This window comes from Dermacentor albipictus, chromosome 3, assembly GCF_038994185.2.
Source record: "Dermacentor albipictus isolate Rhodes 1998 colony chromosome 3, USDA_Dalb.pri_finalv2, whole genome shotgun sequence".
Taxonomy (NCBI): Eukaryota; Metazoa; Arthropoda; class Arachnida; order Ixodida; family Ixodidae; genus Dermacentor; species Dermacentor albipictus.
This window is the reverse complement of record NC_091823.1, coordinates 171266488-171280296: the sequence shown is the minus strand read 5'-3', so window position 1 is coordinate 171280296 and position 13809 is coordinate 171266488. Positions and strand designations below refer to the sequence as shown.

The window sequence follows — 13809 nt, the reverse complement described above, 5'->3', positions numbered from 1 at the left end:
AGTACATTTGTCGATCCAAATGGATGGGGTCATGTTTGAGAGAGCTCACTCAGCCAAAGTAGGTACTACCTATCAAACAACCCTATGCTTATCAGAAGTCATAAGGCTTACACATATAATTTCTCACAGAAATATGATGGTTTCTTGGCTATTTCACGCAAACATTCGACACGTTAAGTCCAGAAATGACAAAAAGAGACTCTGGCACAGAGGGCTACCCACCCCCGTTGACCACGGCAGAATGTGTTGGCCTCCACAGGGAGCACAAGCGCTGGAGGCACTTAAGGGGGCAGATACACTACACTGGCTGTAACATAAGTATGTGGGCTTTGTAGTACGTGTACGTGAATAAATTGTATATTTGGTTATGTTGTTTTTGTACCTCTGAAATAATAAGACAAGATAACAAGTAATATAAGACAAGATATCAGAAATTAGGTGGGCAGTCACTTTAATGGTAGCAGGTAGAACTTCATCTATTCCCGCACTGGTGGGATTTAGGTGACATAGAACGCTATATATTTCTTCTGGTGTTGTGGGGAAAAGAAAAAAAAATGAGTGAGGGAGACGATTAAGTTGAGTTACTTGGGAAGGAGAAGGTGTGTCATCATGAAAAAAAATAGGAGCTGAAGGCTTTGGCTATTTGGATAGGGGAGTTATACTCTGAGTTATTGTATATAATTTTTTATGCCTGTTCTGGTCCAGAATTCCTGTTTAGAAAGGAGTTGACAATGTTCCATTTCAATTTGGTGTTATTGCCTGCTTGTAAGATTTTTTGTGTAAGATATAATCGTTTTGTCGCTTTTAACTGGTTGTTTATTGAGCTGTGTAACTTTTTATATCGGGCAATTAATTTGGTAATAAAAAGGCTGGTTTTTAGTTTCTTTGTACTGGTTATCGCGTTTGTGCAAAGCTGCTAATAACTTTTTAGACATACATGGATTGTGAGAGAATGCAATGGTTTTTTTACATTTTTTTTATAAGTGAGCTTATGAATATGTGATATAATTACAGTAAAAAATTTGGAAAAAGCTTTCTGAGGATCTTCTTTGATTTCAGACCAGTCTACATTAGCAATGGCAGTTATGAAGCTCTCTTTGTCCAGAACGTATGTAGAGTGTGGAAGAGGGCAAGGACTGGAGTTATATTTAAAATGTAGAAGCAATGGGTAATAATGGTCAGTTATGTCAATATCAAGAACTTTCACCTCTGGTGAAGTTAGTAAGTTAGAGACGGCGTGATCAATTAGCGCCCCTGTGCCATTAGGAACCTGTCATGTAGGAACATCAATTAGGCATTCATATCCGTAGCTTTGTAGTAGACTGGCGTAAGAAATAACTGTTGGTGATGTGTCATTGAGTAGGTTAATGTCAATGTCACCCATTATAATAACATATTTATTTTCTAGTGAAGCGGTATGTAAAGTGTGATCAAGATTATAAAAAAAGTTGCCAACTGATGATGAAGGGAAACGGTAGATGCAACCAAATATGAAATCTCTGTGATCAATAGAGGGAGAACAATTAACTTTTTCAATCCAGACGGATTCACAATTAGTGATGGTTAAGTGTAGATCATGTCATCTGCGATAAGTAAGATCAGGAGAGATATATATCGCCACACCACCATGACTGCTAGTTAATCTGTTACAATATTCTGAATTGTAGTTGAGGAAGCAATAAAGATTTTTTTCATCGTCTGATAACCAAGTTTCAGTCAAGGCAATTATTGAAAATCAGCTAGAAAATGATAAAAGGAAATGATCAATCTCATCAAAGTGTTTGCGAAGACTTCTAGCGTTGAAATGAATGACAGAATGAAATCCACTTATGAAAGAGCTAACTTGACTAGGTTCCAGGAAAGAGACCATTATTGATATGATAAGCGGTGAGACAATGAACACTGGTTACTATGCTATTAGTCTATTCTAGTCAAGTCGGAATCATCACGGATGCGCAAAACTCTACTGTTAGGGTAGTCTTGCTAGCCTTGATTTGACAGTTGTCAGTCCAAAGAAACATCCACTTTTCTTTCTTCAGTCTTAGGGCTTTGGAAAACAGAGCCTTGTTACATGGGGTAAGATGATCGTTAACAAAGATAGGTGCGTTAGAAATGCTTGAGAAACCTAGATCACTGACACAAAGCTTGGCCTTATGTGCTTTACTCATGAAGCCAGATTTCTTAGTTTGAGAGCAGAAAAATGCAATGATGCTTTTTTTTTCACTAGACCGTGTAGGCATGCGATGAACAATGTCGAGATCATTAGGCGATATGGGACATCCAGCATTCTTCCCTAGAATTTCCATGATCACGATGCAGTCCTCCCCTTGGGAACAGGGACTGCCCTTGATTTCAACATTGCTGAGGCGCGAGTATTGTTCAAGTTCTTCGACCTTACGAGTGAGCAAGTTGTTTTGAGTTTTGACTTCTTTATTCTCCTTTACCAATGAGGCATTTTGGCCACATAGCTCCTCGACAAGTTGATTCAAGTGTCAATTTTAGCCTCTAGATCCTTGATTTTTTTTTTTAGAGTTCAGCATTAGTTTGCATGGTATAACAATGCCTTGCCTTGACAAGTATCAGCCAGAGGAATTCCTTAACTGCCTTCTCCCATACCAGAGCCAAGGCACCATGCCATGTTCATGTGACGGACTTCTTTTTTTATTGTCTTCTCTTCGTTGCATTTTGCAATCCCAGTGATGGTTCAACGCATTCTGCATTGGCTAATTGACCAAAGTCACATTTCGTAATCAATGTTGCGGGCATTTGGTGGGGTGCGAACTCACCTTTGTTGTAGCATTGTTGCTGTTCTGGGACATCAGACTTGTATGTTTCTGATGCAGTGTGTGTTCTGATGCAGATTGTAAGTAAGGGCACATGGGCTGCCATTTGAATTTCCGGCTGTTGTCACGAGTCATATTGGATATGGGCATAATACCTCGCACAATTTTCAATGCACGATCCATGCACTACACTTGCCTGTTTGCAATGCGCAAACCTGGTAAGGGGACTTTATGAAACTTGCATTAACAGTAGTGCCAGATTTCTCTCGAGATTGTAGATTAGTATACTAGATAGTTAACGAAATAGTAGACATGAGCCGCCTTTACATAAATGCGACAGAGTCGCATCGCATCGCATTTCTAGCGCATCACATTCATGTAAACAGCAGTAATGCTCTAGGAAGGCGCATCACATTAATGCGTCAGGCGAGGGTAGATTTACGGGCGCGAGTCGACTCTCGTGGGGCGTGTAAATGCAGGATCGTCGCATTAGGAATTATGGGAAGGAATTAGCCACCAACATGGCGGCGGTCCTGGCTGCCCGCTTCAAATTGCATTTGGCATTGCTTTTGTAAAATGCACTTAGTTCGCAGCAAATGATTACGTAAACGGCTTCCGCTTAGTCTCAAGCCGCTTCGACGACAGAGTATTATGGATAACCTTGTGGTGTTTTCGAGATCGCTTCTCATTTCGAACGAGTCGAAGCCTAACGAAAGAAACATTCGAGATGTCAGCGCTACCTATCGCTAGAGTCGGGAAATAGCCGCAACGATGGCATATAGCCTCATAGATCCGAAGATCTCGCTGGCCAACTAAAGCTGTAAAGAATGTGCGCTGCTTCGCGTACGCTACACTATAGCGTATAGCCTACGCTATAAGTTGCGTACGCTAAACTAAAACTGTCTATTTCTCGGCACTCAACCACCAACGTGCACTCGGCCCACTACTGGAAACCAGTTACACCGGAAGTCGGCTGCACTTTCCTTATGTGACACCACGTGGCGCTACGTTCTCGCGAGAGTTAATGCACTACATGTAAACGGCGTCGTATCGCCTTTCCCAAATGCGCTTAAAAATGCGATGCACCACTGTCACATTCATGTAAACGGGGCTATGATAGGCGTTATATCTTGGGGAGATATGATGCTGTGCTTGTGTGCAGGAGCTGGGCATGCGGCACCCCCTGCACCGCAAGAAGCTCCTGCTGGCAGTGGACTGCCTGCGGCCGGAAGCCAGCGAACTGAGCCGGGCAGCGGCCGCGCTCGATGCAGCCTGGGTACTGCGCTGGCTCGACGACGTGGGCCTGCCCCAGTACAAGGACGCCTTTGCCGAGGCACTCGTTGACGGAGCCGTGCTGAACGCCCTCACCGTGGTGCGTCCCTCTCCGCACTCGGCTTATGAAACGCTGAGTGAACCTTCCAATTAATGCTAGTTGCTGCCACACCAAAGATGCATAGAGAATGAATTCAATCTGTTTGGCACTCTACTTCGTGAGGAGCAGACAATGGCTGGTCATTGCAGTAATGCAGGACGTCATGAGTGATTTGCAGGATTTTAAGCATTCCTGACCTGCTGGACGCGTTGCAGGAGGACTTGCTGCGGCTAAAGGTGACCAACCATTTCCACCACCTGAGCATGAAGCGGGGAATCCAGGTGCTGCGGCTGAATCGCTTCGACCCCTCCTGTCTCAAGCGACGTTCGCTGCCCAACGAGGTGGGTGTCCACTTAACCGCACCACCTCTTACCAACGGGTGGTGTTCAAGATAAGGAGGACGCTTCCTCACTCATTCTCTCTTGTTCCTGCACTCTTGTTCTGTTGCCCCGATGACCTGATGCCGATGGAAGGTTTACAGTTGACTCGTGACTACCCTGGGCAATCGACCTTCCGTATTCGATAAAACGAACTTGGTCTTCTCTTTGCATTTCAATTTGTGCACAGCATATTTCATGTGTCTGAGGCAACATGGTGACATAAGTGGTGTTCCTGTAGCACCTCCCAGTGACATTTCTGTCATGGTAACAGACGCTAGTCTCGAAGGCCATACTGTTACTTACTGCTGACAGTGCCATAAGTGGTTACAGGAGCTGCAATGGAATTGTTGCCATGTTTTGGACACTTCTGGTGCATTATGCCAAAGCATAGCCTTTGGGGTACTGAGGCACTGTGCTGTGGATACCACCAGAGGAGTGTCGCATTCTCAAAGGCTTTGCTAAATTTGGTGCATGTGCAGAACTTTGTCACTGTGTTATGAAGTGTGGCATAAGTTTACAAATATAGGATGCTTGCATATTTTACCTCTGGGAGCAAGGCAAGGGTATGTGGAGAGTCCATCGTGGGCTTCTTGTGGTATCTGTGAGACATTTGAGCACCTTATATTAGAGTATGCTGCTTTTTTTGCGCAGCACACGTTGCTACTAAGGGACTGTAGTCTACGCGGCCTGCAGTGTACGACTCTCAATCCTTGCCTTTATCCGAGCGGTTCTGCTTCTTGACCAGGCTTCTTGTGCGCTGCTTGCTTTCCTACAAGTAACTGGCCTGGCTTTTTGTTTGTAAGGGACCTTGCGAGGGACCAAGCCCTTTCTACTAATTTTGTTTTTCAATTTATTGTGCATTCTTTTGTAATTGCTGCAACCTGCATGTTTTTTTTTTCTGGTGTTTGTTTCTGGAGTTGTGAAGTCATGTTTGTTTAGCCAACATCCTAAGACCAGCACCACTTTCAAATTCTCCATTCATAAAATATGCCACAAAGTACATTGGCGTTGCATTTATTCTCTTAACAGTGCCCCACTAGCTGGTTGGGACGATCCTATTTGGAACACCCTCGCAACTTAGCTTTCCCTTTCTGTACGTCTGGGAGCCAGAAGTGTTTTTGTAGTATATGGATGTGATGTTTTCCAGTAAAGATAATTTGTTAAGTGAGCACCTGGGGTGCGATCGGGGATCATTGTTTGGAGCACGCATTTGGTTGCGTCGCGCTCGATCGGCCTAGGTCGCGTCGACTTCGAGCGGCCAACATAGTCGGTGTGACCTGGGTCAATTGCGTGCGAACCGATCGCGCACTCTGAATGATTCCCGATCGGGCCCCTGTCCTGTGTTACTTTCTCAGCCTTACTGTTTTTTGTGCTTCTTTTTCATAGGCCAACTGCAACAAAATTTTGTGCTATGTAAAAACGCAAGTTTCAAAAATAGTGTAGGTATGGAACAGCCTCCGTGTAAAATTTTACTTTTGGGATGTGGGTGGATGTGCTACAGAAATGTAGCAAAGAGTTTACGTTTTTGATAACAATACTGAAAGAAAAGCTCTGGCATTACCAGTTGCCATAAGTGATGCAGAACCTAAAAGGTTCAGAATCGGCGTGGCTCCTTGGCATGACCTCCTAGCTTAGGCAAGGCATACCAGGCACTTGATTTTTCTGAGGCATTGTGGTGGCATTTGGGTCGCATCTACTAACCACCAGCTGCACACACCTCCTGCTAAGGTGCTCTTTAGAAAGAAAATGAGACAACAACCTCTGCAGCTTTACCACAATTGCTTCCATAGCATGTACATACTACCCACACATAGTTGATGCTGCAGATATCAAGTAGTGGTTTGTGGCATTCATGTGCAAGAAATTTCAAAACTTTGTGCATTCATGCAGCCTTAGAAAAATAAATTGTAAATTTATCACTTTTCACAACTTAGGTAAACTCTCCTAACGTGTGTAGTTTTGAGGTATGCTTCCAATGGACATATTTTATATTTCAAGCTATAAGTACTGTATATCAAGCTGTTCTTCCAATCCCCTTTAAGTTCAGTATACGTATCTGAGATTGACTCTGTAACGAAGCGACCAAAGTGCAAGTTCTATTGCAGTTAGCTTTTAAGTTAAACTATCCTAGACATGGGGAGTTTTCAGGTATGCTTCAGACGGACGCACTTTATATTTCAAGCTATAAGTATATCGAGCTGTTTTTACAACACCCTTTGAGTTCAGTATATTGACTCTGTAACCAAGCAACCAAAGTGCAAGTTCCATTGCAGTTATTTATTTATTTACAGTATTTATTTGTAAATAAATAAATAACTGCAATGGAACTTACTTTTTGCTTGCTGAACTTGCTTGAGTTAGCTTTTAACTACCGAAAAAGGTCACTTTTCTTCGGTGGCGTGACTGCCCGTCCATGTGTGGCGTGAATGCAGGGCAAGCAGTACAGCCCCCTGGACGTGTCCCTGTGGACCAACCACCGGGTGATGGAGTGGCTGCGAACGGTGGACCTGTCCGAGTATGCTCCGAACCTCCGGGGCAGCGGCGTCCACGGGGCACTCCTGGTCAGTGCAGGTGCCCTTTGGGACCACTGCTCATTTCCGCTTTGGCAGAATAACCTGGCATCACCAACTCCCTGCTTCATCCCACATTTTTCTATCTTTCTGTGTGCTTGTGTCAGCACTTACTGTATAGAGAAACCGAAGGACAGACGTTTCTTGTAGCATGTGTGTGCTGGCGAAAGGAACTGCAGTGTTGTTTAAGCCGTGCTATCTGTGCACAATGCAAACTGGTTAACATGGGCTGTTGCATTTGGTATGAGCTGTGACGTGAGAGAAAAATGTGAAGAGGGTTTTGCTAATTCAGTGATGTGCATACCCCCATGCCATTAATGCGATGTGCTTTGTCATGGGGCGCTGCGGCCCTAGCTTTGTAACTATTCCCTCTCTCTTCTTTCTTTTTCCTGATGAAGTGATAGGTGCTTGGAATTATCATACCATAAGAAAAAAGAAAGCAGACAGCCTGGAGGTATGCACATTGCTGTAATGTGGAAACCCTCTCCGCTTTTTTATTAAGAGCATCGCTCTGGTCACAGCTCGTGTGTTGCAGCTCATAATGAACGTGGTAGTTGTACCTGGAAGGAGTGTAGCATAACTACATACTAAACGATACTACACACTAACCAACAAGTACAAATTTCCATTTCTTCATGATCGCCCCCAGGAACGAAAACAAATTGCAACAACACAGTAAATATTAACTAAAATACATGCTAAGAAGCTTCTTTTTTTCTTTTTCCTTTTTAATGCAGTGAAAAGCAATTTTGCAGCTCTTTCGCTTGACTGTGTTAGAGGACAGGCAATTTCGAAACTTTGGTAGGGAGTGCAGCGGCCGGGCAGGTAATCTATCTGCACGTCAGACCTTCCTGAATTCATGTGTGTGTTTGTGCAATGGCCTGTTGAGTGAGGATCGGCAACGGTTATTTGAAATGGTGCCTACTGCCATGTGGTGCCAGTCACCGCGCTAAATTTGTTTGCTGTGTGTTGCCTAATGAACGCATATCATCCTTGTGCCACAAAGCTTACTGTTACTGTGCTAAATTACTGTGTGCGCTTGCCACCAGGCTTGCAGAGCCACTGTGCACACACATGGTGCAGAGCAGATAGGTGAAGATGCTTATCAAGATAAGGTTGGCGCAACAGGCCATACAGGCTCGCCCATCAGAACATGGAGGAAGGAAAAAAGAAACTAGGAGGGAGTGTCACTTGACTCAGCCAGCCTTAATAAGCCAATCTCTCCTGACATTGCCCCTCCTACTCTATGGGGCTACGTGCGCAGTGCCTCTTGGATAGTATTCGGCCCACATAGTTGCCAGACTATTCAAGAGTGTTTGCTACGTGGTAACGTAGAGGCGCCTGTCATCACAGGCATGGAGGCACGTAGGAAGTAACAGGCGGTCTTCAGCTATCGAGCGCATCTTTGTTCGCTTCATATGCATTGCCTTGAAACACGGAGAAAGGCTGGGGCACCTGAACCATGACAACAGAATTTTCAAAGCATCACTTGCGATTACAGTGCAGTCCAGTTATGACTGTATCAGGAAGACCGAAAAATTCGATTGTTATAACTGATCATTGCTTATCTAGACTGCCGTTAAAAAAAAAGAGAGAAATACTGAACATATATACTACCTTTGATGCTCCTAAACCAGATATTCCACTTGAGTGAAAAGTAGACGTAAAAAGTAGGCAGTGAAAAATAAAATGTTTATTTATACCTCTAAAGAGCTGGTGAAGCATTATGCGTGCTGAAATAGTCAGAAAGCTGCACTTGCTTTCGTGGTAGTTTCAAAACAGCGATGTGCATCGTGTCCAGCTGCTACGCGAAAACTGGCAGCTATAATTTAGTTTGTGTGAAATCAATGAGCGACTCAGTCAGAGTCAGCATCAAAAAAGGGGCCATTGTCCATCTAGTCGTCATGGCCAACTGCCATCATCGCCTCCATTGCACAACACAGCTGTCTGTCGCGACAATGATCATCCCATCGGCCATCTCTTCACAGAAGGAAGCAGCACTATTTGCACTCAAAACTCTGCCATCAAAGCACCACCTGATTCATTGTCAGTAGTGATGTGCTCCCAGAGCTTGGTAACGTCAGAGGCTTTCACCATGTTGGTTTCACTATCATGGGGGGTTTCTTTCTGGCGCACAAAGCCTGCCTTTTTCGTTGATCGACATGGCGCCTGGTTGCTGCTGTCACGATTGCGGCACTCCTGTGTGCGCTCAAACTTCTTTGAGTCTTGCAAAACATGCAGCTTCATCTCAAACAGCACAGCTTTGTGCTTTGTTGGCACCATATTCTACTAATCGGGCTATCTGGTGCTTCGGGGCTGTTTCCATAGCACAATTCCACACTCGCTGAGAGTGTAGAAAGGGTTGCCGCAGCTTCGTTTTTTTCTTTTTCTCTTTCTCTCTCTTCACACATGGAGCATAGCTCCATAGCACAGTAGAGCACAATCGCGGGGTGATGTTCATATGAAGCAGCTGGTGCCATCATGTGGCATGCTGTGCCAACTGATGATGCTCTCCGCGACTTTTGCAATCGGCGCATGGCTGGGACGTGCTGTGGAATAATGGCGGCAGATATGAACTCAAGTAGACGAACTTTTCGCCCCGTGTCGGCACCATTCATCTTAGGGGAACTCAGCAACACAAATGTAACGTTATTTTGCATGAAAAATGCCATCCAAAAGGCAAAGTTTCAATTGTTGTATTCGATATACAGTGAATATTACCATACTTATTCGAATCTAGGCCATCCCTGATTCAAAGCCAACCTCCGAATGTCTGAAGCCAGAAAAAATTTTTAAAACTTGAATGTAGGCCGAACAAAAAAGCGAGGACAGCATTCACAAAATGAAAACAGCACTTATTTAATATGAACATGCTGAGATCACTTTAGGTTATGAACGCATTATCATCAAGCTTGCACCTGGACATGAGCATGCATTTGTGCATGCGCAGACAATGCGGCACGGCTCGCACGCATCGAAACGCGGCACGATCTCGGTGAACAGTTCTTCTCTGTTATCGCGTGCTTATTTTCCTTATCACTGTCATCTCGTTGTGGCACACAAAAGAAAGCCCCCCTCCCCCCACTCGTTACCCCTCAAACAACGGACGTTTTTCTCATCGGTGCCAAAGTCCCATCTGACTTGAATGTTTGATGATGCCTCTACAGCTAGCACAACTTCTCGTTTTAAAGTGTCACTATAGTTGCATCGCCTGCTTGGTGCCATTACGATAACGCCACGATATGGGGACGCTGCACGCTGATACGGCACAGGTCAAAATAGCGACGTCGCTCATGTACTTCAGTTGGCTACTGGTGCGGGTAATAGCTGCTGCGATACTCACTTTTCTGGATGGCACTAGCTATGCACAAAATTTACCATTTTCAATTAGAAACTGGTGTGTCTTTTAATATCCTCGAATCTAAGCTGACCCTAAAGTTAATTGAACCTCGTTAATTCGAAGTCCTTCGGACCGCAAGAAATCATTGAATTAACCGGGTTTTCGAATGATAAAAAATGGACGAAAAACAAGAAATAAAAGTACGAAATGCGGCTGTATCAACACTGCGCCTTTATTTCGCCTGAAAAACGGTCATTTGAAGTGCCGTATTTACACTATTGTAGGCAACTCGAATGTAAGTCGACACCCCCATATCGCATGACAGGAATAAAAAAAAAAGGAGAGCATACCCAAGGGCGCATTCGATAACGAAAATTTATTAGTAGCTGACATGGTCACTGGACTACTCATCTTCGCTAGTTCTGCCATCGTCATCGTTGCTACGGTCCCACAGCACGTCGTCGTCCCGCGAAATTTCACATTTGGCAAACGATCGCACCACGACATCTTGTGGAACAGCAGCCCACGCCGAATGCACCCAACCACATGCAGCCGTCATGTACACGTTGTTTCGGCACTCGTGCAAGTGGTCGTTGAGGCATCTGCCACTTTGGCCAACGTAAGTTTTGCCGCACTTTGGTGGGATCGAGTAAACGACCCCTTCTACATACGGGACAAAAGCCGACTTGTGCTTGATGGAGCACGAAGAAAAGTTAGTGTGCGGCGCGTTGACTCGTTGCATAGCTTTTTTAGTTTCTCTAAAGCCAGGAAAACCACATGCACTCTAACACCCTGTCCAATCTCTTTTAGCCTGTACGAAATGCTGTGCACATATGGCCGAACAACAGGCCGGCTCTTTTTAGCGATGTCACATTTCTCTGGCTTATCTCCTGGTTGCACGACTTTGAGCAACTTTTCAGTCACTTTGCCTGTGGAGTGAAACTACTTAGCATTATGTGGGGGCAATATTTCTTGAGGACATTGGCAAGGCAAAGATTATTGGTGCTCGTCTTAACTAACCTTGAGTGGGCCGAGCTGAAAGGCCCACTCAAAGGCCTGCCCAGTTGTCGTGTGCAGAGCCGGATGAATAAGAACGGGGGCCCTGGGCTAATGCGCATGCAAGCCCCCTTTCCCTGTACTGACCCCCCCCCCCCCTGTCACCTGCTACGCTACTGGAAATAAAGCCATGTTTCATTTTAATTCCACCAAATTAAATAGAACGAAGTGCGATCAACGGAATTATTATTATTGTTATTATTATAAGGAAAACAGCAAAACTTGCTTGAAACGCATGCTGTTGTAAACACCAACACATATGTTCACTTTGTGATTAATTTGCATTCTGTTTTCAGCAAAAGCTAGGCTTTAAGGAGAAGTTTAGTGCATTCAAGAGGAATAAGAACGTAGAAAAGACAACACAGCTCAGATGTTGATCCTTCTGAAGCTAGGCTTTGTTTGCATCAGTAAATTTAATCGCGTGAGGAGACGCATGGCTGTACCAAAAACATGCTTTATTAAAATTCAAGCATCAGACTGCAGCAAAAAGATTCGTTATACACGTTACTCTATAAATATGCAATAGATATATACGATACTTAAGGCAATACAAACACCATAAAAATATGCCCTAGAATACAGATGAAAATTACCAACTGTAATTACAAAACATTATTTGAAAATATTTTCGTTAAAGGTAAGACAAGCAAGGACGACACCAAATAAACGTGGCACTATCAAAAACAACAAAAATACAGTTCTTTATAAGCACACTAAATATCACAAGAACAACAAACGAGATGAACAACGAAGATTTGCATATCTTGAATTACACTGCTTAGCATTTCATTGGCAACATGGAGGCTGGGAGGCGACACAACAAACTTATTGGAACTATTCATGTATAGTGCAAGCAGACCTCTTTTAAAATGGCATCTTTCGCGTCATCGCTTTGGCGAAATCAGATATAGTCTGTTCGAAGGATAGATCGCAGAGGAGGTCACTTTCGATGGACATGATAGCAAGCAAGTCTACCTTGTCGTTAAGGAGGCTCAAACGAAGGCGATTCACTGTGGCGATTCACGAAGGCGAGCACTGTGCCATGGATCACATGAGCAGCTCATCGCAGAGATCAGAGAAGTCCACCATCGACTATTTGACAAAGGACACGATATAATATATCAGTGGTTGCCTAGTCACTGTGGCATACATGGCATTGATCGAGCAGACGCAGCTGCCCGATCTGCCCATGACGGCGTCAACTGCATTGCCTTTCCTCTTTCGAAAGCCGACGCAGCGAAAAAACTTTCCACACTTACGCGTGACCTGACATTAGCCCAATGGAATTCATCCGATTTCACAATTGCACACCTTCATACGCTGGACTCTAATTTACAGCTCCGTATTCCACCCGAGCTTCCACGATGTGACTGCACCCTTCTAGTCTGTCTATGGCTTGGAGTAGCATTTTCAAATGCCTACTCTTTCCTTATCGGAATGGCCAGTAGCCCACTTTGTGACTTCTGCAGGTGCAATGAAACAATCGAGCATCTTCTTTGTCAGTGCTCTCGTTTTAACCTACAAAGACCGGTCCTCTCAGCCACCCTAGACAAACTGGACAAGCACCCAATGACAGAAAACAAAATCCTTGGAAACTGGCCTACGCAAACATCAGCGCGATCTGCTATGAAGGCGCTGCTGCGATACTTGAAAAACACGGGACTTTCTGAGAAATTGTCACTGTACACTGTGGGATGCAGGACTGTACGGCGACACTGCGTAAGACTAGGAACGCCTTTGCGGGCTGCATGACAGTGCCCACAGAAACAGTTCGTGTGTACGTGCGTGTGTGTGTTTAGGTTTTCCTTTTCGTTTTTTTATCCTTCTCTCTCTCACCTATTTCATCCCCTTGCCCCTCCCCCAGTACAGGGTAGCCAACCGGAGATAATCTCGGGTTTACCTCCCTGTCTTTCCTTTGCCTTTATCTCTCTCTCTGTCTCTCTCTCTCTCCATGTAGGTGCTTACTCAAAAGGATGTGTTTGCCCTCATCCTGATAACATTGATTGGTACTTAGCGTGTGTGCTCTATCTTCGAAGGTATCAAAGAGAGGTCGCAAAGAATTAACAAAGCCTGCTAGAGAGCTCAGCAGGTCTACAGCAACTAAAGTGTTTAGGCTTGCTTTCTGACGTGCTACGCTCATTCTGTCAAAGTGCTCTAAGATATCACTCCAGAAAATCGCCATGAATGCAGTCTCTAGTTTTGTCATTTTCTTGAAGAGAAAGTGCGCTTCGTTCCTATAGTGTCACCGTTTACTTCCTCGTTCTTTGATATAACTTCAAGGCAACACAAGACTGCATTGAAATTTTTC

General features: G+C 44.4%; 1 protein-coding gene across 4 annotated transcripts in view; it reads left to right on the top strand.

Moving 5' to 3' along the window:
* The window catches only part of Liprin-beta (liprin-beta), a 135444-nt gene that overhangs the window by 102413 nt on the left and 19222 nt on the right, over positions 1 to 13809 (top strand). For all 4 annotated transcript variants that reach the window (XM_070536284.1, XM_070536283.1, XM_070536282.1 and 1 more), the window contains 3 exons: positions 3946 to 4155; positions 4371 to 4496; positions 6968 to 7096. In XM_070536284.1, the coding sequence (XP_070392385.1) occupies positions 3946 to 4155; positions 4371 to 4496; positions 6968 to 7096 (465 nt within the window). The remainder of the gene's footprint in view (positions 1 to 3945; positions 4156 to 4370; positions 4497 to 6967; positions 7097 to 13809) is intronic.